At 39.5% G+C, this 20,533-nt stretch overlaps 1 protein-coding gene across 1 annotated transcript in view; it reads right to left on the minus strand.

Annotated features, from left to right (window-relative positions):
• gas7b (growth arrest-specific 7b) overlaps window positions 1-20,533 on the minus strand; it is a 125,078-nt gene that overhangs the window by 50,921 nt on the left and 53,624 nt on the right. The window contains exons 7-11 of the mRNA XM_055004714.1: window positions 17,953-18,068; window positions 17,661-17,735; window positions 10,411-10,489; window positions 6,070-6,198; window positions 4,207-4,330 (exon numbers count right to left, since the gene is read on the minus strand). Of these exons, the coding sequence (XP_054860689.1) occupies window positions 4,207-4,330; window positions 6,070-6,198; window positions 10,411-10,489; window positions 17,661-17,735; window positions 17,953-18,068 (523 nt within the window). The remainder of the gene's footprint in view (window positions 1-4,206; window positions 4,331-6,069; window positions 6,199-10,410; window positions 10,490-17,660; window positions 17,736-17,952; window positions 18,069-20,533) is intronic.

The following is a 20,533-nucleotide window of genomic DNA, read 5'->3' on the forward strand; positions in this document are numbered from 1 at the left end:
TCCATGGCCGAGCAGCTGCATCCAAGCCATACATCACCAAGTGCAATGCAAAGCGTCAGATGCAGTGGTATGAAGCACGCTGCCACTGGACTCTAGAGCAGTGGAGACGCGTTCTCTGGAGTGACGAATCGCGCTTCTCCATCTGGCAATCTGATGGACAAGTCTGGGTTTGGCGGTTGCTAGAAGAACAATACTTGTCGGACTGCATTGTGCCAAGTGTAAAGTTTGGTGGAGGGGGGATTATGATGTGTATGATGGGATGTTTTTCAGGAGCTGGGCTTGGCCCCTTAGTTCCAGTGAAAGGAACTCTGAATGCTTCAGCATACCAAGACATTTTGGACAATTCCATGCTCCCAACTTTGTGGGAACAGTTTGGAGCTGACCCCTTCCTCTTCCAACATGACTGTGCACCAGTGCACAAAGCAAGGTCCATAAAGACATGGATGACAGAGTCTGGTGTGGATGAACTTGACTGGCCTGCACAGAGTCCTGACCTCAACCCGACAGAACACCTTTGGGATGAATTAGAGTGAAGACTGAGAGCCAGGCCTTCTCGTCCAACATCAGCGTGTGACCGCACAAATGCGCTTCTGAAAGAATGGTCAAAAATTCCTATAAACACACTCCTAAACCTTGTGGACAGTCTTCCCAGAAGAGTTGAAGCTGTTATAGCTGCAAAGGGTGGACGGACGTCATATTGAACCCTATGGATTAGGAATGGAATGTCACTTACGTTCATATGCGAGTCAAGGCAGGTGAGCGAATACTTTTGGCAATATAGTGTATATTCCCTTCTTTCTTGAATCTATTTGCTCATGCAAAATGAAATGCCATTAATATATATTAAAAATGAATTATATTTAATCGTAATTAATCAAAATTAATCCACAGCAACCCTGTGATTAATCTGAATTCGATTTTTAATCGTTTGACAGCACTAGTATTTACACAGTAAAAAAGCAGCCTACTGACTGTGGGACATCTTATTCTCCAGCAGCAACTTGCTCCAAATCTTCCAAAGGTTCTGATTCACAATGAAAAATTTGAATAACTTATTGATATAATATCAAGAAAACTTTACCTGGGAGATTCTGACTGTTGAACTTGTGGCAATTAGAAGAGTTGCTGGTTTTGTTAGAAAAGATGTCCCACTCTGTTGGAACTACCATCCACTGTGACGTACAGAGATGTTAGAGTGATGCTCATACAGCAGCAGCCAGTGGCAACAAATAGCTGGAAGCTAATACCTGAATGTTTTGCATCCTGAGCTTTGCTGGGATATCAGAACTTATTTGTATTACTTCATCCAAATAATTTTGCACATTCGTGTGATTTAGAGGCTTGTATGTATCATAATGTATCAAATCTGCTGTCAGCGGAGTTTGATTTGTAGCTGAACTGAAGGAAACATTGACACAAACCGCTGTTGATCTTGCTTAGATCATACACTATTGTTTAAAAGTTTGGGGTCACTTAGAAATGTCCTTATTTTTCAAAGAAAAGCATTTTCTTTCAAATGGCTGATTTTTAACGGAATATCTACATAGGGGTACAGAGGCCCATTTCCAGCAACCATCACTCCTGTGTTCTAATGCTACATTGCGTTAGCTAATCGTGTTGAAAGGCTAATTGATGAATAGAAAACCTTTGTGCAATTATGTTAGCACATGAATAAGTGAATGAAATTGCCTGGGTGACCCTAAACTTTTGAAAGGCAGTGTATCTGATAAGGCTTCTGGTGAGGAGGAAGATATCATAGGCCACTTTTCTGATATACACAGTACCTTAATGTTCCAAAATGTATTTTCTTTACATTTTTTGTTTAGTCAATCACATTAATGTCAACGTTTAAGTTTAGAGGCAGGGCCAAACAATCCAGTCAGCTGTTTGGTCATGAGAAATGCATGTTAATAACAAATTCACTATCTTCTCTATCATTTTAGGGAACACCTAGGGCTGATTAAAAAACAGTTGTGGAAAGGTGTAAGCCTGATGCTGGGCTGAGCTATGTTCAGTCTTTTTGTAAATATTTACAGCTGTTGCACCATCTGTGCAGCTCCGCCTAGAGCAGATGATGTGCATCCATGCTAATACTGCTTTGCTAACAAACTTACATTTATCAGTGTCAACGGACTGTAAACAAGAAAAATGATTCGACTTTACAGTAAATGTATGCAGAGTGTTTCCTGTTAGCAAAAATTTACTGATTTTAAAACAGTGAGTAGATGCACATCACTGTAGTCAACATTGCTGTACTCTGCTGTAAAGATGCCTAGTGTGTGGGTGGAGCATATTGGTGAGCTGAATCTTGAAGAGCCGAAGGAAGTTGTCACATCACCTGGCATGTTGTATGTTATATATGTTGTATTTATATTTTAACTCTGAATGAAGTGAACAACATCAATCATCTTCTTATAATGCAATGTTCTGCTGGGAAACTTTGAGTCCTGACATTCATGTAAATGTTTGACATGTACCACCCACCAAAGCACTGCAAGTCAAGCAACCCCTACCCATCCAAATTTTAATGAGCATCTGTGGGATGTGCCAGGATAAACCTGATCTAGGTAGGTCCCACCCTGCAACCCACAGGACCCACAGAATTCACTGGCACCATTCCGGTGCCACAGGACATCCCGAGAAGTCCTGTGCCCATGCCCCACTGTGTCAGTGGACCAACACAATATTAGGCAAGTGGTCATAATGTTATGCCTGATCGATGTATATTCAGAGGACTGGTGCGTTCTCTCCTGGCTCTCTCACACCTGAGAACCCACTGATCATGTAGCCTGTATATTACATGCACCATTGCATCAGCATATTTTCACTGTGTAAATTAGTCAAGACTATTGACTTTGCATATACTTCTGACTAGGCAAGATTAAGTCTCAGACATAGCACATCTAGATATGGCAAAGGATAGTAATTGCATTAAGGATTTAAAACACATTTTGTCTCCAGCTAAGTCATCCTGCTTGTACAAGTGGCCCCTGAGCTTTTCAATAGTGCTATTTTTTCAAAAAAACTTTGATCCATGATTTCAGAAACTGGTGGCCACATTTTTACACTCTCTTGCCTTGAGGAAGAATTGTTCTTAGTGAAGCACCTTGCCCTACTTTCAGCACCAAAATCATATGTACTGTACAGAAAAACTGAAAAAACATAAGATGTCCAGGATTACAGACACTACATTTTTAATAATCCAGAATTTAAAATGCTGACATGAACTAAGCATATTCCAGTTTCATAGAAGATGAGCACTTTCAGTTTTAATAAGCCCACAAACGGTAGAACCCACCCATGAAACACACTTTAAATTTTTAGCTACATCCTAAGTCTTCTTTTGTTGTTTGTATTTGTATCATGGACTCCTGCCTACAATCAATATACACTACCATTCAAAAGTGTGGGGTCACCCAGGCAATTTCATGTTTTCCATTAAAAATCACACTTTTATTCACATACTAACATAATTGCACAAGAGTTTTCTAATAATCAACTAGCCTTTCAACACCATTAGCTAACATAATGTACCATTACAACACAGGAGTGATGGTTGCTGGAAATGGGCCTCTGCACCCTTATGTAGATATTCCATTAAAAATCTGCCGTTTCTTGCTGGAACAGTCATTTACCACATTAACAATGTCTTGATTGGATTTCTGATTAATTTAACGTTATCTTCAATGAAAAAAAGCTGTTTTCTTTGAAAAATAAGGACATTTCTAAGTGACGCCAAACTTTTGAACGGTAGTGTACCTCTTTTTGGATCAGTTCAGATATTTTGGACCATCAGTTCTATTTATTCCACTGAGAATGACAGATTTTCCTTCAAACTTCCATGACTCTTGGCGCTGGACTGATGGAGCCTTTAAGCTTTTAGATTTAGAGCTTATTTAGAAATATGAACCAAAGTTTCTTCAGAAACATTAGTTTTACACTTGTGACAGTTTGCTCTGGTAGAAGAGTTTTAGTTTGAGTTTTTTTTTTTTTTGCTTTTGAAATATCTAAAGAAACACCTGAAGCTACATAATTACAAAAAAAATACAGGAAACTGTACCAGTAGAATCAGATCAAAACTGATCAGCATCAGAAATGTTTTCCAACCACTTGCAATACACAGAGAACTGCTGTCTGCTACCTACAACAACAAACATTGAGGGAATCTGTGACCCTGCAGATTGACCTCTGACCTCTGGCTCTAACCTGCTTGTGTGGATTTCCTACGGGCCTTCTTGATGTCCTCTTCAATCTTGTTGCTGAGTTTGATCTCCAGTTGCTGAGTCTTTAACTCCAGCTCCTTCTGTCTATCAGCCAGAGCTTTACGGGCCTGATGGAGATAAGACAGTCAGAGACAACAAAGAACTTATTTTGACAAAGTGATCTGCTCAGTTTCAGGCAGCAAATGTTTTCTTTACAGCAACAGGAGAATACAAAACACATTGTAATAGAAATCATTGTGACACTTCAGTTGATTACATACATTAAGGTAATTATTTTTGCTTTAAAACTTTTCTGAATTTGTAAGCTTAAATATCCCATTGAGGTATTATAACATTAAATATGTGATAATTAGCATAAATTTAGATCCCATTCTTGTTTCATTTTGTTGAGGTATTAGAATTAAAGGGTTTTTACAGAGTGGATTTTGGATATCTCTTCTTATCACTTCATAAATCAGAAAATACTGTAACAGCCCAAAGTAAAAAATAATTTTCACCTTATTTTAGTGGGAAAAAAATCAATGAATCAAGAAATCAGCCTGTGAATGACATATGAGCGCATGCTCTGTAGGAATAAAAATGAAATCAGAAGGTTTGATGTATATACACTACTATTCAAAAGTTTGGGGTCACCCAGGTAAATTAATGTTTTCTGTTAAAACTCACACTTTTATTCATAATATAATTGTACAAGGGTTTTCTAATCATCAACTAGCCTTTCAACACAATTAGCTAACAAAATGTACCATAAGAACACAGGAATGGTGGTTGCTGGAAATGGGCCTCTGTATCCCTATGTAGATAAAAATCAGTCGGTTCCAGGTAGAATAGTCATTTACCACATTAACATTGTCTAGACTGTATTTCTGATTAATTTAATGTTATCTTCATTGAATCTGCTTTTCTCTCAAAAATAAGGACATTTCTAAGTGAGCCCAAACTTTTGAACGGTCGTGTATGTGTTACTAAAGTGGGGATTTCTGTTTCAGATTAGGAAAAAAAAAAAACTTATTTTAAAAAGATTATTAAACATGTGTTTTGTAAAATTGCACACATTTGTTATGCAAACTATTTACAGCTAAAACTTCAGATATCACCACGAAACTTCCCCAGTTCATGACTTTCACTAACAGTGTTATTTTTTGAATTTGAAGTTATCTGTAATGTTATGCTAAATATGCAATTGAGGTATTATGCTATAAAATATGCACTAATTTGTACAGAAAAAGTGTACTAAACTAATTACCTAAATGTGTACTTTGGATGTTAAATAGCCCAAACTCTCACTGACCAGCATATGAGAAAACAACTTTGTGTCTGGATTTAAACAATGTGCTGTTTACATTGTTGCGAAAGCAAACATTATTCTCATGAAAGTTTTAAAAGTTTGCAGCTATTATAATGCTACTATTCATCTCAGTGATAATGCAGTCTGCTACAAACTTTCTCAGTATTCATCCATTCTCCAGCTGTCTTATGACAACCAGCACGGCCAGATTCTTATTTCCTGCCTTGCTTTAAATGCTCAATTGTCCATCGAATGAGTTTATCTGAGAGAAACTGTTTTGTCCCTTCTCAGAGCGACCGCTGCTCAGATGACAAATGATGTGAGACAGATTTGCAGTTGCCTTCAGGCTTCAGCCAATTGCTTTTTATTGTACATATAGAAAAAGCAGGAAACATTCCAGAGATGGGAGACAGCCATCTGCTTATGGAAGAGATGTGGAATTTTAATCAGCAGCGAGATGATTCCTGAGAATCTGTTGCAGCAATATGCAAGGAGACAAATGACTTATTTCAAAGTTGCTGTGCTTGTTAATACTTTGGTGTGTTTCCGTGTCTTTACCTTCTCTACAGCTGCATAGCGACCAACCAGCTGCTTCCGTAGATCGGCGATGTGATGGTCGAACCTCTTCATGTCCTTCTTAAAGTTCTCCCTGAAGGTCAGAAAAGGCTTCTCCACCTCACTCTGGAGCTGCTCAAAAATGTTTTAAAAAAGGAATCAGAAGTAACATTTGTATAGCTGTCACTGACTGAATTAGTTTGTTTCAGAAATTCTAACTCTGCTTAGTGTCTTAACTCAAGAGCTCGATCTATGGGTAACCTCAGATTTGTAAGAATTTGAAAACTCACAATATTCCTCCCAAGAACTTAAAAATGTGTCTTTTTAAATACATAAAGTTGTTATGAGAGTCGATATAGAACTTTAAGTTTAACCTAAGTTTAAGTTCATGTTTGTTTATTCAGATAAAAGCTAAGATCTCAGAGGCTAGCTATACGTAGTTTTTTTCCCCTTGGTTAACTTAGCTTAGCTAAAAAAATGTGGCTAAAGTGGTGAGGTAAAGTGCCTGTTTGAGAAGGTAGCATGAATTAAAACTTTTCTAATTTGCCTAAGCACACAGCTATATATAATATAATGCTACCTGCTTACTTTTAGAAGTTAATGTGACTATAACTGTTAGAAACAAAATGCTATATTATGGAACAAGCTAGTTTCAAGAAGCAGTAAACCCCTCATTGTTTTTACATTTTTATCAGTAGCCACTATATTTCTGTGACAGTATCAACATGATCATACACTGATCAGAGCACATTCTGTGGGATGGCACTTTGACATGTACTACCCTCCTAAACATTGTTGCAGACCAATCACACACCTTCACATGGTAATAGCACCGCTCCAAGGGCAGTGGCATTCCCTAGCAGGATAATGCTCCCTGTCACACCATATAAACTGTTCAAGAGTAGCTCGAGGAACACAACAAAGACCAAAGAGTTACAAATATACACTCTCTATAAACGATGGATGTAGCCTCCAGGTCTCATACTGTAAGTATAGCCAGCATATAGTAGTGCCCTAAACCTGCAGTCTTTCTCACAGCCAGGAGGAGGCAATTCCTCTGGCTACAAAAAGAAGTGTGATTGTGTAGAAGCCAGTAAGAATATGGTTCCCCCACCCCCAAAAGTGGCTACAGTCAGAACTGCACACTATATGATGCCAGCTGCTCTGAGGATGTTCCTCAGTTATCATTACCAAAGAAATGGCTGTAAAACAATGAATTGTTTTAACCCTATAAAATGGTCTCTAGTATCAACACAATTTTAGTCCAATAAAGAGAGAGTGTGGAACCAGCAGGAAAATGTAATGTGAATACTCCAACAAATCAAATATGTGAAAGCCTGAAAAATGTGACTTTCACTGGAATGAAAGGGATGCCACCTTGGAGTACAGTACTCTTAGTACAACCACACTTCATTTCTTGGAATTTTACACCCTGCTTATTGGCTCGTAGGCTTTGTGTTCCCAAGAGTGACGTCTACAGCTGGGTTTTGTTAGTGCATATCTTTGCATTCTGAAAAAAAAACATTGCCAATATGAGCTTCTTCATGTGACAGACTCACACTGATGCTGAAATAAAGTAGGCCAAAGCTGTATTTGGCTCCTCAGCTTATTGCATCGAATTGACCTATGGCATGTGAGGACAGCAACAGAACACATGTAGAAATACACTGTGAAAAAGTAAAACTCAATTTGTATTGTATTTCCCTGACATCAGGCTGTGGTGGGATGGAAAATAGAGCTATAGTTTGCAGCTGAATTTCAATTAGGCGTCACTCAGTGATACACGTGACACATTGTGTTAACTATCCAACGGCACACGCAACTTTTATTACTTCCAGATTTCTGATAAAAGAATAGATTTGTCATGCAGATTTATGCATTGAATGACAATATAAACCCAGATGCAGATACTGTAACTCTTCATGCATATTTCGTAAAAATGAAGTTAAATAACTTCTTTTCTTGGCTGCAACCTAATAATTGTGCTATTCAAATTCCAGTGATGCTATAGATATCAATCAATAAGGGAAATCACTTTAATCCCGCATCTGTATATCTGATTTATTTATCCAGAAACCATAATCAGTTCCATTCCCTTTAGTTGCTTTCCACATTATGTCATCATCATCTCACACTGAGCTAGTTTAGATGAGAACTGGTTTGATGTGAAGGAGCCAAACAACAGCCAGAATATTATTATTATTATATCAACTCTCCTTTGCTTCCTTTTCTGGATTCTTGAAGGTAAAAAGGGGTTTAAGAAAACAGTGTTGCTCCAGTGTCAAGAATGAAACAAGATCACATTATTTTTGAATATGAGCAGCAAGTCCATCACTGGTTATATGATCCTAATTAAGCGTGTGTTGTTCTGTCCCAGCCGTCAATGATGAATGAGATCTGCAGCTCCTTCCTGCAGTCACACTGAAACCCATCATTCAAAGTTCATTTCCACTCAAATCCTTCCTTCTCCTCGAAAAACCTGGAAGAGTGCCGCACATCTGTGCATCTCTGGAGGATAACATCACCAACTCCATTTCCTCCACAGTCCAGCTATAATCCTACTCTGTATCTATCGTCTTCCCGCTCTTGACTCCCATGTCAAACCAACTAAACAAGATTTGAAAATTAATATTATTATTTACCCCCTTGAAGACTTATCTGCAAATTATGGCCGGTATGATTTCTAAAAACATGTTTTATCACATTTACATGCATGCTGAGGTAACAAAGTTTTGAAGACAGAGTATGCCTCTCTCAAATGTCATCTGGGATCGATCCCACTGCTTTTCACTAAGGGGAACACATGACTAAAGCGATAAAAAAAAAGTGGTGGATGATAAATGTTGATTCAACATCTGTGCTTCAGCCCACAGAGCTATCAGGAAGCCCTTACTGTATGTAATTACATCTGAAGGCAGTCTGTCTACCTAGTGAATCACATGTGCTGTAGGCTGTGAAGCCCACAGCCAATATGGAATCACATAAAGTACAACATGAAGTTCCTCACTCGCTCTAACACTTCAGTTTGTACTCTACACAGCACTTTTAAAGACTGACATATATTTTGATATGTACCATATGAAAATTCAGGTTAGTTAGACCACAGATCTCACTTTTACAGGTTTTGCCATAATATTGAGGGAGGATCCGAGTATTAATATTCGGATTAGGGCTGGCCTGAATAGCAATTTCTGGGCTCCGGATATTCGGCCTCAATTAATGACGAATATTCGGATTGTCCGATGGGGGTGGTGGGTTGGGGGGTGCATGAGGAGACGCAGTGATGAGCCGAATATTCAGATAACGCGACATCGTCATATTCGGATCATGCGATATCGGTATTGATTTTGATGGCAATGTCACCACAACAATAGAAAACTCCTTAGTGTTAGCTTGTTGTGCTTATTTGCACAACAAGCTAACACTAGGTCAAAGTTAACTAGTTTGCGCAATACTGTCAATCACAAAGAATCTTCTTTGCAATCTCAACAGCATTAGAGCTACAGACACGGAAACAGACTGCTTAGTACATGGTGCAATTAACCACATTTGTGCCATTTTCGGTTCGAACTTGAAAGACACATTCTGGGGACATCCATCCATTATCTATACACTGCTTAATCCTTATTATGGTCGCGGGGGGCTAGAGTCTATCCCGTTTGACTTAGGGTGATGGCCGGGGACACCCCAGACAGATCACCAGTCTATCACAGGGCTTCACATTCACACCTACAGAAAATTTAGAATCACCAGTTAACCTCAGCATGTTTTTGGACTGTGGGGGGAAGGAGGAAGCTGGAGTACCCGGAAATAACCTACAGGGAGATGCAAACTCAATGCAGAAAGATCCCAGGCCAGGACCGAACCGGAGATCTTCTATCTGCAAGGCAACAGTGCTAACCACTGAGCCACGATGCAACCCATTCTGGGCACATGTGGGACTGTATTTACTGAAAAGGAGCACAATTTGGGACCTATAATTTCTTTTTGATTTTCTTCCCCTATGCCAATGCAAACAAGATAACAAAGCCGGATAAAGCTCAATCTGAGAGGGCCCCACGAAGCAATCCAGAGGATGCAATATATCTGTTGCTAATGTCCTGGTGGGAGACCCAATAGGACACCTCCAGAGGGCTCTGGTCCAGGGGCCATAGGGTCAGTATTAGGCAGGTGATTTTAATATTGTAGCCTATGTTATGTATGTGCAGATGGTGAGTGCAGTGCTCGTTAGCTGTAGCTAATGTCTGTCTATGAGGCAAATAATCCATTAGTCAATTTGATGCGAAAACTGTGAGTAGGACATTCAGTTTATAAAGCTGCAGCCTGTAGAGTGTGAAGACTCACCTTTGAGGAGAACTTTAGGTGAACTTCAGCTTCATCTGCCAGGCTCTTCTTCAGCTGGGCCCAAGCCTCCCCCAGAGTCCTGAGAACAGATAAGTAGGAGGGAGAGAGTGTGTCTTTAACATCTTGCACAACAGAGGACCACACACACTTTTGTAGAGACACATTCGGAGAGGGCAGGAAGACTGTCAAGGAAATGGGGGGTACGACAGAGCACGAGAAGGGGGGCAGGGTGAATCCTATCACACTCACACAGTAATCCACACATGGACGGGTTCACGAGCAGTCAGCGTAAAAGTTCATGGACACACAAGGAACCGGTAAATCTAGAGGACTGAGTTGAGGTCCACAGCCAGTTCAACTGGCGATTAGGATGTATGGGACATGAGATATGGGTTCACTTATTCTCTCAGCTGTGAGTGCAGCGTTTAAATGCAGCTGGGGGCAATAACACAATGAAGACTCATATTGTTTAGAAGATAAGTGTTCAAATTAAGTAAGCACACTATCTAACAATCACATCCAACTTGTGTTTTTAGTAGGCCATGCATTTGTTCTGAATTAAAGACAGTGACCAGCTCACGGCTGACAGCCTCTTCATATTCCTTCAGCAGGAGGACAGTAAAACAATCATTCAGCAGACAGGCAGGCAGTCACAGGCACAAGGCTTTAGGTCCACAACTGATGGTCTTTATGGGTAAGCGGGTCACTTCAAAGCATTGCTCTGAATGGAAGACGTGTGTAATTCCCTTACACTGACATCCAAAACATTCCTAACGCTGTCTGGTACCTACAACGCTACGCCATCAAAAATTGGTCTAAAACATTCAGAGCTTCTAAAATCACAGTCAGAGATGATTTCACAGCTTATCGTACCTGGCCACCGTCTGTAAAGTAGGGAAAAGAAAAATATCAGGAATACTGACAATCACACAGCAGGTTTGGCAGCCCAGTTAGACTAAATCAGGTTGTGAAATGTGTTTAACTATGGTCAGTGCATATTTAACTCTGTTTTGCAGTGGGGCTATTCACAAATAAGTATTGGAATCCTTTTACATACAAATTTCTGCATAATTAAGCACACATTTTTACACAGTCAGAACAATGACATACCTGTGCAAGCTTTGAAAGGGTTTCAGTTAAATGATTTCAGCTCTTTGGCCTTTCTATATATTGCTTACACAGTGCAAGGACAGTCAAATTAGTGACTCTGCATATGTATATGCTAATAAAAGCTGGTGTGGCTTGAACTCATTTGGTTTATATTTAACTCAGGACCTGTAGTGGTTTGGATAAAATGAAGAAAGTTGCGTTAAAAGGCACATGGCTGAACAAAGAACAGAACAGAAAGAGAATGCTCTGTTTATATTCAGTGTCACTAAAATGTATTGTGTGTAACCTTGTACCAAAGGCATTTCATTCCTCCACAAAATCTTTCATATTTGCTGAATTATCATATTTAACTTTGAAACCTGTATCATTTACATCCATGTTTAGTTATGAGCAAATGAAGTGATCATTGCTACAAAGAGCAGAAAATCTCACGTTTAAAAACCTGGAATCAACCAATGTGCAGCATTCTTGCTTGAAAAAAGACTTAACTGATACACCGATTTATCAAAATACTGAATAATTGACTATTGCAGCTCCACTCCGAATTTTTCTGGTGTCATTTTATGATTGTTTTTTTCTTTGCGAGAAGGAAAATGGCTCCTAGAACCCTAATGAAAATTGCTGCAGTTGACAATCATCTGATCAATCTTTGGATTGTAGTCGTCAAATCTTGTAATACTACCAATACCAGACTCCAAGGTTAGGATTTTTTATTGATTTTTAATTATGATTTCTTCTCCTGTCCTCTTCATTTTGCTCAAAAAATGCAGTTTCATTGAAAACAGTGAATCTTTGAAGATGATCTCATTCTGCAGTAGCACCTATGAACAGAAAATGTAACTACTAAAGCCATTTTTATATAACTGCCAGACCCTGCTGTGCCTCTGATACAATGAAATTGCTTCTAAATTGCTATTTCATGGGTTCACACTTTCCCTAACTGTATTATATTCCACCAATACATGTTAATTCTATATTATCAGCATGTGGAGAGGCTACTGAGTGAAGACAAGCCAGACTGAAAGCTCCTACAGGTGCAATGTGTTCTCCACGTTAAACACATGAGATGTTACAGGAAATTTAGCTTTTTGCGCCTGATGATTTCAAGCTGTAAAAGCCACTCCACTCCAAATGTTCTTCACACTCAGTACATGACATCTGTCATGTGGCAACAGTCTTACAGTCTTCTATTGACAGTCACTTGCCAACAAAATGCTGTATCTCTGGGAAAATTAATCTGCTGCCATGTATGCCCTCCATTCAACACCACTGAGACAGCGCAGAACTGGTAGATATAAAAAAGTGGTCACATGCTCCCCTGCCCATCTCTACCAAGCAAATGGTAAATTCGGGAATAAATAGACGGCTGGTTCTGGGCTGCGGCCGGTCGGATGGTAGGAACCGACCAACAAAACAGCGATTGTCCTGTCTAACAACAGAGCGGGCCTGAGGGGGCATAATGAAAGTACTGTGTTGCACTTTTGTGGGTGTGGGCAGACTGAGCTGGCTGGGATAATCTGGATTCTATATGGGACAATTCCATCCCACTCTCTGTTCCCATGCTAATATGAAGAGGACTTGTCTTATACACATGTAAACACTGCAGGGGAGCCAAAGCCTTGCTCCACCTTGCCTGTATACTCACTCATTTACAGAGTTCCCCCTGTTTTTGTCTAGAATGTGAAATAAAGTGAACACAGTATTAAATTCTGTGATCCAAATGAAGCATCCAAATAGAGAAGAGTCTCTATAACAATAATTATAATAGCATGCATTTATATAGTGCCTTTGAAAAGAGTCATGGATACGTTACACAAACGGAGCGCATAAGAGCATAAAATAACGGTGGCGGTGCTGGCTGTGGAGACTGCATTAACTAACACTGAAGGCCTTGGTGAACAGGTGCGTTTTGAAGTGTTTTTGCAAGTCACAATAGAAGCAGAACTGCAGATTTGTGATATGAAAGAGTTTCAAAGAGTGAGGATTGTCCATAGACTGTTTAAACAGACAGCTGTAGACACATCACCCATTGGATTATAGACTACAGTTTTGAAGCCTCAAGTTTGGAATTTGGTCATTAAGAGGTTACATCCATACAAATAGTCTATGGGGCTGACACACTGAAGACTGCAAATAATTTTCGGGAAGCACCCATATCTGAGGAATTCCATGTATTCTGAGAAAAAAAATTCTATATATACATATATATATATATATACATATATATATATATACACACACATATATACATATACATATATACATACATATATATACGGTATACATATACACATATACACACACACACAACATATACATACATATACATATATACACACACACACACACACACACACACACACACACACACACACACACACACACACACACACACACACACACACACACACACACACACACACACACACACACACACACACACACACACACACACTAATATTTCACATGAAAGTTGACCCCCACACTCCAAAGAATCTGAGGGTCACAGCATGAGATGAAAGACTGCGACTCAAAAAAAAGAATCATAGTAATTGATTTAAATATGGATAAAGTCTTACTAACAATTCAGTAAATCATGTTTGAAAGTAGCCAGTAGCTACTATGTCCAGAGTATTACTAAGTACAGACTTTAAGCCTATTAATGAACATCTAGTGCAGTTAGTGATAATGCTATAGTGTGATGAAATACTTAAGGGATCTCAGAACAGAGTAATTTGCATCTCTGATATTTTTCCATGTTGCTATGCAGTGTTTCCTTTTGGAATCTCTTAATAAAGATGAGTCATAGGCAGCATTTGGAGCTTCTTCTCTTTCACCAGCCATGTTCCTCTCAGCTTCCTGTTACTTTCCATGTTCCTGTGTCCCCTCGCTGAATCAGACAAAGAGCTGCCCTCAGCATGATATCCCCTCTGCTGTCAAACAGGAGAAGAGAGGAGTGGCTGCAAACTCTCTTTCTCCCTGCAGGATTTCCCCGGACTCCCCATCCTCCTCCTACTGCTAACACTCACCCCACCTTCCCATGTGTCCGTGCCTTCTCTTCTCCGCTCTCTCTTAATAACCGCACTGGGCTGCAGGACGGAGATCAAAGCATTCAGAGGTTTACAAGAAGGCCGCGCTGTTTCCTAGCATCACTGGCAGGCCTGCAGACTGAGGCTCACACTGAGATGTCTCACCTGGTTGGCTGCTTGACTGGTTTGCTCACTGAGGAGCTGTCTACCTGCCTGGGTAATTGGCCAACTAATTAGACATTACAACTTAATTTAGACCTGGCAAAATCCCTCAGAGCAGATGCTAGGGCTAGAATGTTCATCTTCTAAATAAAAATTATGTGAAGTGAAAAGTTTCATTCATAAGCAATATGAAAAGAAACTGTTGCTTAGTTCAACACGCTTAGAGATTTTACTCTTACAGTCTCACCTGCAGCTGTTTTATGTAACGTTAGCTCAGGTTAGGGAATTTCCAAATCATGATTGATTGGTGATTCCTCTACACAGAATACACCAAAGTTGTTTTTCTCTGTACTCGTATGATATTCTTTTGAATAAGTTTGCTGTATGTCGTGAACACTAGCATAACTTCCTTTAATTTTTATTCGTTATTGAAATTCTATGTTCTCCTACTACTGTCTACTGTGTGACCTGGCTTACTGTTACACAACACTTTAACAATCATCATCATCCTGAAAGTGTCACTTATGCCTCACTCTAAGTATAAAGAAACAGCGATATCTGGTAACACTTTCAGTTATTTTTTTCCATCATTCACTGAAAATACCAACTACTGGTAATACAGAAATAGCATGTTCTAGTTGCTTATTGGTTTGGTTTTGCTTTTTGTTCTCATGCACTTGAACTGGAATCAGCCCAGTCTTTGATTTAACCCCAGAAAACTCACCTTAGTAGGTCAATCTTACATATTTAGAAGTTTTTACCATGAAAATAATGCTTTCCAGCTGATATATATGGCTATGAATATATGTTCTCCATGGCACGAACACACTACCTCACTGTAAAATGGCTCTACATTACACTATGGCAAGTTGGAATATTGAAGTAATCCTGCCATACATGTTTAATCTTGAAAAGACGCCGCAGAAGATTAGTGGATTATACACTGTTCCCTAAAAGTTGATGTATCAGAATAGAAATGTATTTCATGAACTGCTCTCTACAACTTTAAAATAGTAATGTAACAGAATGGTAAAAGATGACATGAGACTGTAGCTTGACCACGTTAGAAAATAGTTAACGTGTTGCTAATGTTGTGCTCTCTGATGGCTTGTGTTGTGAATTGTTGCTACATAAACAAGACAAGAAAAGCACTCAGAGAGCGCAGTACTCCGCCGAGGCTGCTCAGTCTTTGTATAATTTCCAACGGATGAAATCTTTAATAAAAAATGACCTTGCGCTGAGCACAGGTGTGTTATGCATGTGTACGTTATGTAGGGATACCGAATCACGTGACCTAAATATGTAGTGGGCAGTGGGAAATGATGACTCGGAAACACCCCAACAATTTAATCAATGGTTCCTTGTCTGATTTCTGATAGATAAATCCCAGTGGATTTGTATAAGGATCGCAATCATGTGATTGTCAGCAGACAGGTGACGTAGTGTTCACTTGTTGTCATAGTTACAGTGATGCTGTGCCGCTATCTCGCAATGGGAAATCCTTAACAAATCCATGGATCCAGACTATAAGCCGGATCACTGCCAAAAAATCTAATGAGGTGGTCCCTGTCCCAGACAGATTCACGTATGGCGATTGTTGCATAATTCCATCGCGTTCCTTGACGGAGTAAAAAGCACTCAGGCAGCGCAGTACTCTGCCAAGGCTGCTCAGTTGTATCATTTCTGGCGGCTGATATCTTGAAAAATTTTGTGGCAGAAATCACGGCACCATAGAATTGTATTAGGATAGTAATGGTAGTAAGATTGTAATCATATAATCGTCAGCAGGCAGCTGACATAGTGTTTACTTGTTGTCATAGTTACAGTGTTGTCATGCCGCTATCTTGCAGTGATACAGAAATTTTTAACAAATCCGTGGATCGAGACTATAAGCCGCATCACTGCCAAAATCTAATCAATTGCTCCTTGTATCATTTCCGATGGATAAATCCCAATAAGTCCACAGGGGTCGCTTTCCAGTAGAATCGCAATCATGTGATCTTTAGCAGGCAGCAGACGTAGTGTTCACTTGTAGTCATAGTTACAGTGCCACCGTGCTGCCATCTCGCAATGATACAGAAATCTTTAACAAATCTGTGGATCCAGACTATAAGCCACATCACTGCCAAAATCTAATCAATTTGTCCTTGTGTCATTTCTGACCTCCCTGAAAATTTCATCCAAATCTGTTAATCCGTTTTTGAGTAATGTTGCTAACAGACAGATAAACAGACAGACAATCGGACGGACAAATGTACGCCGATTGTCACATAACTCCGCCGTTCCTTGGCGGAGAAATAAAATTTAATTGATTTAAATAGAGTAAGGAAAGTCCTGATTCCTTTGGCCTGTTACATATAAAATCCTGGAAGTCTGAATCTGTGGTTTTGAGGCTGTTATCAGTACAGTTTCAAGGTAGAAATGCTCAGTCCTGACTGCTTATTTCACTCAGGATATGTCTTCTAACATATACAAAACGCCACACAGACACAGTTAAAAGATAAAGAAAAACTTGATTTTCACCAAAGAGAGTCTTTAAATTTTGTTGTCAACTAACCAACTCATAAATCAACTGTCATCTCCTTAATGTTTCGTTTTAGGCGTTTCTCTATTTTCCCAGATTGTCAATCATCCTTGGCAGAATTTCTAATGGCTTCCTGGCTGTTCTTTCATATCGGATTCCAACCTATGACCTCCCTGGGAAGAAATATGCCATCTGTAGTGAAATAAAGTATCACATTATTAAAAAAAAATATAAGGAAGAGGTAGGAACCCAAAAACACAGAATTTACAGCCTCCGCAACTCCAAAGCGGCTGCACAGTGGGAAGCCTTGCAGACCGCTTTTCAAGTGTTGACGTGCACTTTTTTCAGTACTGATTCATGCAGTCATGTGTGTGACAAGCTCCTCTCAGATGAGAGGGAGGAGGGGTGTCTTCACAGTCACTCACCCTTCTTCCTGGCCGGCTAGAGGGATCTGAGAGAGCTTGGAGAGATTCTTGGCATATTCCTCTTCTATCTTTATCCTGAGAGGGAAGTAGAGAATTTGATTACCACACAGCCTTTACGCAACTCTGTTTCCATGTGCGCTTCCTGTGTTGTGCAACACGGTGATATACATGAATGAGCATAAAAAAGGGGGAACCAGTTTGTTTTAATGACAACTGCATGGTTTTCATGGTAACCTGGAGGCAAGATGTGAAAAAACAGAAAAGAGGGGATGACAGATTGAAAAGCGGATACCTTTCTCGTATGAACTCGGCCATCTCTTTCTGCATCTGTTTCCCCTTCAGCTGTTTCTGTAGCAAAATCTCAAATCCTGTGATGCAGCCACTGCCCTGGGGATCCTTCTTATCAGTCTACGAGATAAACACAGCAAGCACATGAGAAATGCATTGATCAAACAAACACTTCGCAGCAAACATGAGAACATCACACCTCGCCAAAGTAGCTCAGTGAAACAAACCAATGGCTGCCTGCTCCCTCAAATACAGACACACTTAATTGAAGCATCAACAGTCATACAGTGGATATCATTTAGTTAGCTTAATGAAATTATACACTTCATAAACAACCAGTAACGATCTTAACAATTAATTTACTGGTAAGTTTGTGTTTCCATGAACTGGGGTAACCTGTTTACTAGAATATACATCATTACATGTCAAGTTAATCAGATTTTCCCCTCTCCTCATTTTGTATCCATTATCTCCTCATTTTAAAGCTTCACACAATAATTTTGTGGCAACAATAGCTTATATTTTTGTGTATGATATCAAAGGCCTCGCTCGTAGTCACAAAACAACAGACTTATAACCCAATTCTCCCTGTTCCCTTAGCTCTAAAAAGCATTTTAGGTACTTTCAGCTCATTGTTTGGGTTTTATGTTGCACATATTCTAAGTTTTCACACAGCTCTCATCAATCTTTCTAACATAAACAAGCAGCTATTTTCAAGATGGAGCTCTAACAATCCAGCTGTAAACTGCTTGCCAAACACCAGTTTCAGTTTTAATGATCTTTCAGCATACATATTTTTGTGTTTTCACTGGCCACAAGTTTATAATTCTGGTTTAATTCTCAGTTTCAATTTTTTAATGAATGTATTGAGCAGCATTAAGCAAGGTGTTGTTGTTTTTTTTAACAGAACAGATATGACAAAGGCACTGTATGCTACCTGTATGCTCATACCATAGAGCTAATTTATAAAACAAACATATGCATTATATGCCTATATAATAGAAAATACATCATATACATTTATTAGAAATAAGTTTTGCATGTATTAACATATGCATTTGGAATGTGGTGCTTACACCTCGTTCCATTGTCCTCAAGTGCATTAAAAAAAAATCGATAAATGCTTTAAATAACAGATAGTAATACGAGCTGTTGCCGTCTGAAAGTTTTTTTTTTCTTTGAACGTTTGGGCTACAGCACGAGTGACTCTGATTCACTTTAAGTTCATCTCAGACTTGGAAATAAATTACTTTTAACACAAGGCCACATTACTGCTTAGAATGATCCTTTTAGTTGTTGAAATCACTGACTGTACATAAAGATGGATGACAGGACATCTCTCTTCTCACTGATGGATATGTCTCTCTAGCAGAGACACAACCTGCATAAAATTGAACAGGAAGTACAGCCATCTCCACAAATCAGGACATTAGCTACTTTTTACAGTGGCTATGGCTATGCTAACGGCTAGTGGTTAAATTGGGAGGCAGTCACAGATTAGCCTGAAAAAGGGCCTGGAAAACAAAAAGAAACAATGCTAGATTCGGGCCTTAGTGGACAATACATTAAAGACAGAGCAAAGAAAGATTTAGAAAACTCAGAAGAACAGCAGGAAACTGCAGGAGACCAGCTATTATTGATCTCAGTCAACTGATCTCACAGTAACCAGGAGAGCATCGACACTAACATCATCACTCAATTTCTGTTGTACATATTAAGCTAGAATAATCCTTATTAAGGAGAAGTCTAGTGCTGAATGATATGTACCCTGCTATCACATGCTGTTAATATGTAACATTTGGCATCCAACCTGAAGTAATCATATTGGTCGATCTCTAGTTTACATTCAAACCTGCCATTTCTTGACTCTGCCGCCCACTTTCCCTACTCACTCTTTCTGTCTACTGTGTTGTCACCTCTGTCGGCATGACTACAGAGTGTTCGCCCCACCAGCTTCCACACCTGGTAGAGATTACACTGCAGGGGTGGGTGATGTCCAAACACAGCAGCACAGGCCAGCTGGCTGACTGCGCTGCAGCCGGTTACATGTAATGTATTATCCTGCTGCACAGTGTGTTGGATCTTATTAAAGCCGATGCTGATTCTCAGCGTGCAGTGCAGCCTGGATGCGATAAATACGGAGTTATGTTGAAAGATGAAAAGGATCCGATGTTGTTTTTGTTCCCATGGAGTCGCAGGGATTTTCATTTAGTGATTTACTGGGGAGAGTGGCAGTGTCAACAGAGGCACAGTTCATTGTATTTCTTGCTTTGGTTGCAACTTATTTTTCATTGAAGAAATTATTCCTCGTCTACCATCTTTTCGTCTTCCCCTTTGTCTGTGTGTTTGTCATGATCCATAAATTGCCACATCTACCCTCCCTGTGACCCTCTCTCTCTCTTAAGATTCAGATTTTTGGATGTTGGCTTTTAAGACTGGATAGCCAGAACAACGGTTTACAATTTTTGTATCAACAGGAGGAAATCTTGCAGGACTTCTGGATGTGACTGCATTAGTGTGCGAACCGCATGTAGCTAGCAATATAAAGGACATAAAGATATAAAGGTCTGTGCAACGGGACAGGA

The sequence above is a fragment of the Amphiprion ocellaris genome, chromosome 18 (assembly GCF_022539595.1).
Source record: "Amphiprion ocellaris isolate individual 3 ecotype Okinawa chromosome 18, ASM2253959v1, whole genome shotgun sequence".
In the NCBI taxonomy this organism is placed as follows: Eukaryota; Metazoa; Chordata; class Actinopteri; family Pomacentridae; genus Amphiprion; species Amphiprion ocellaris.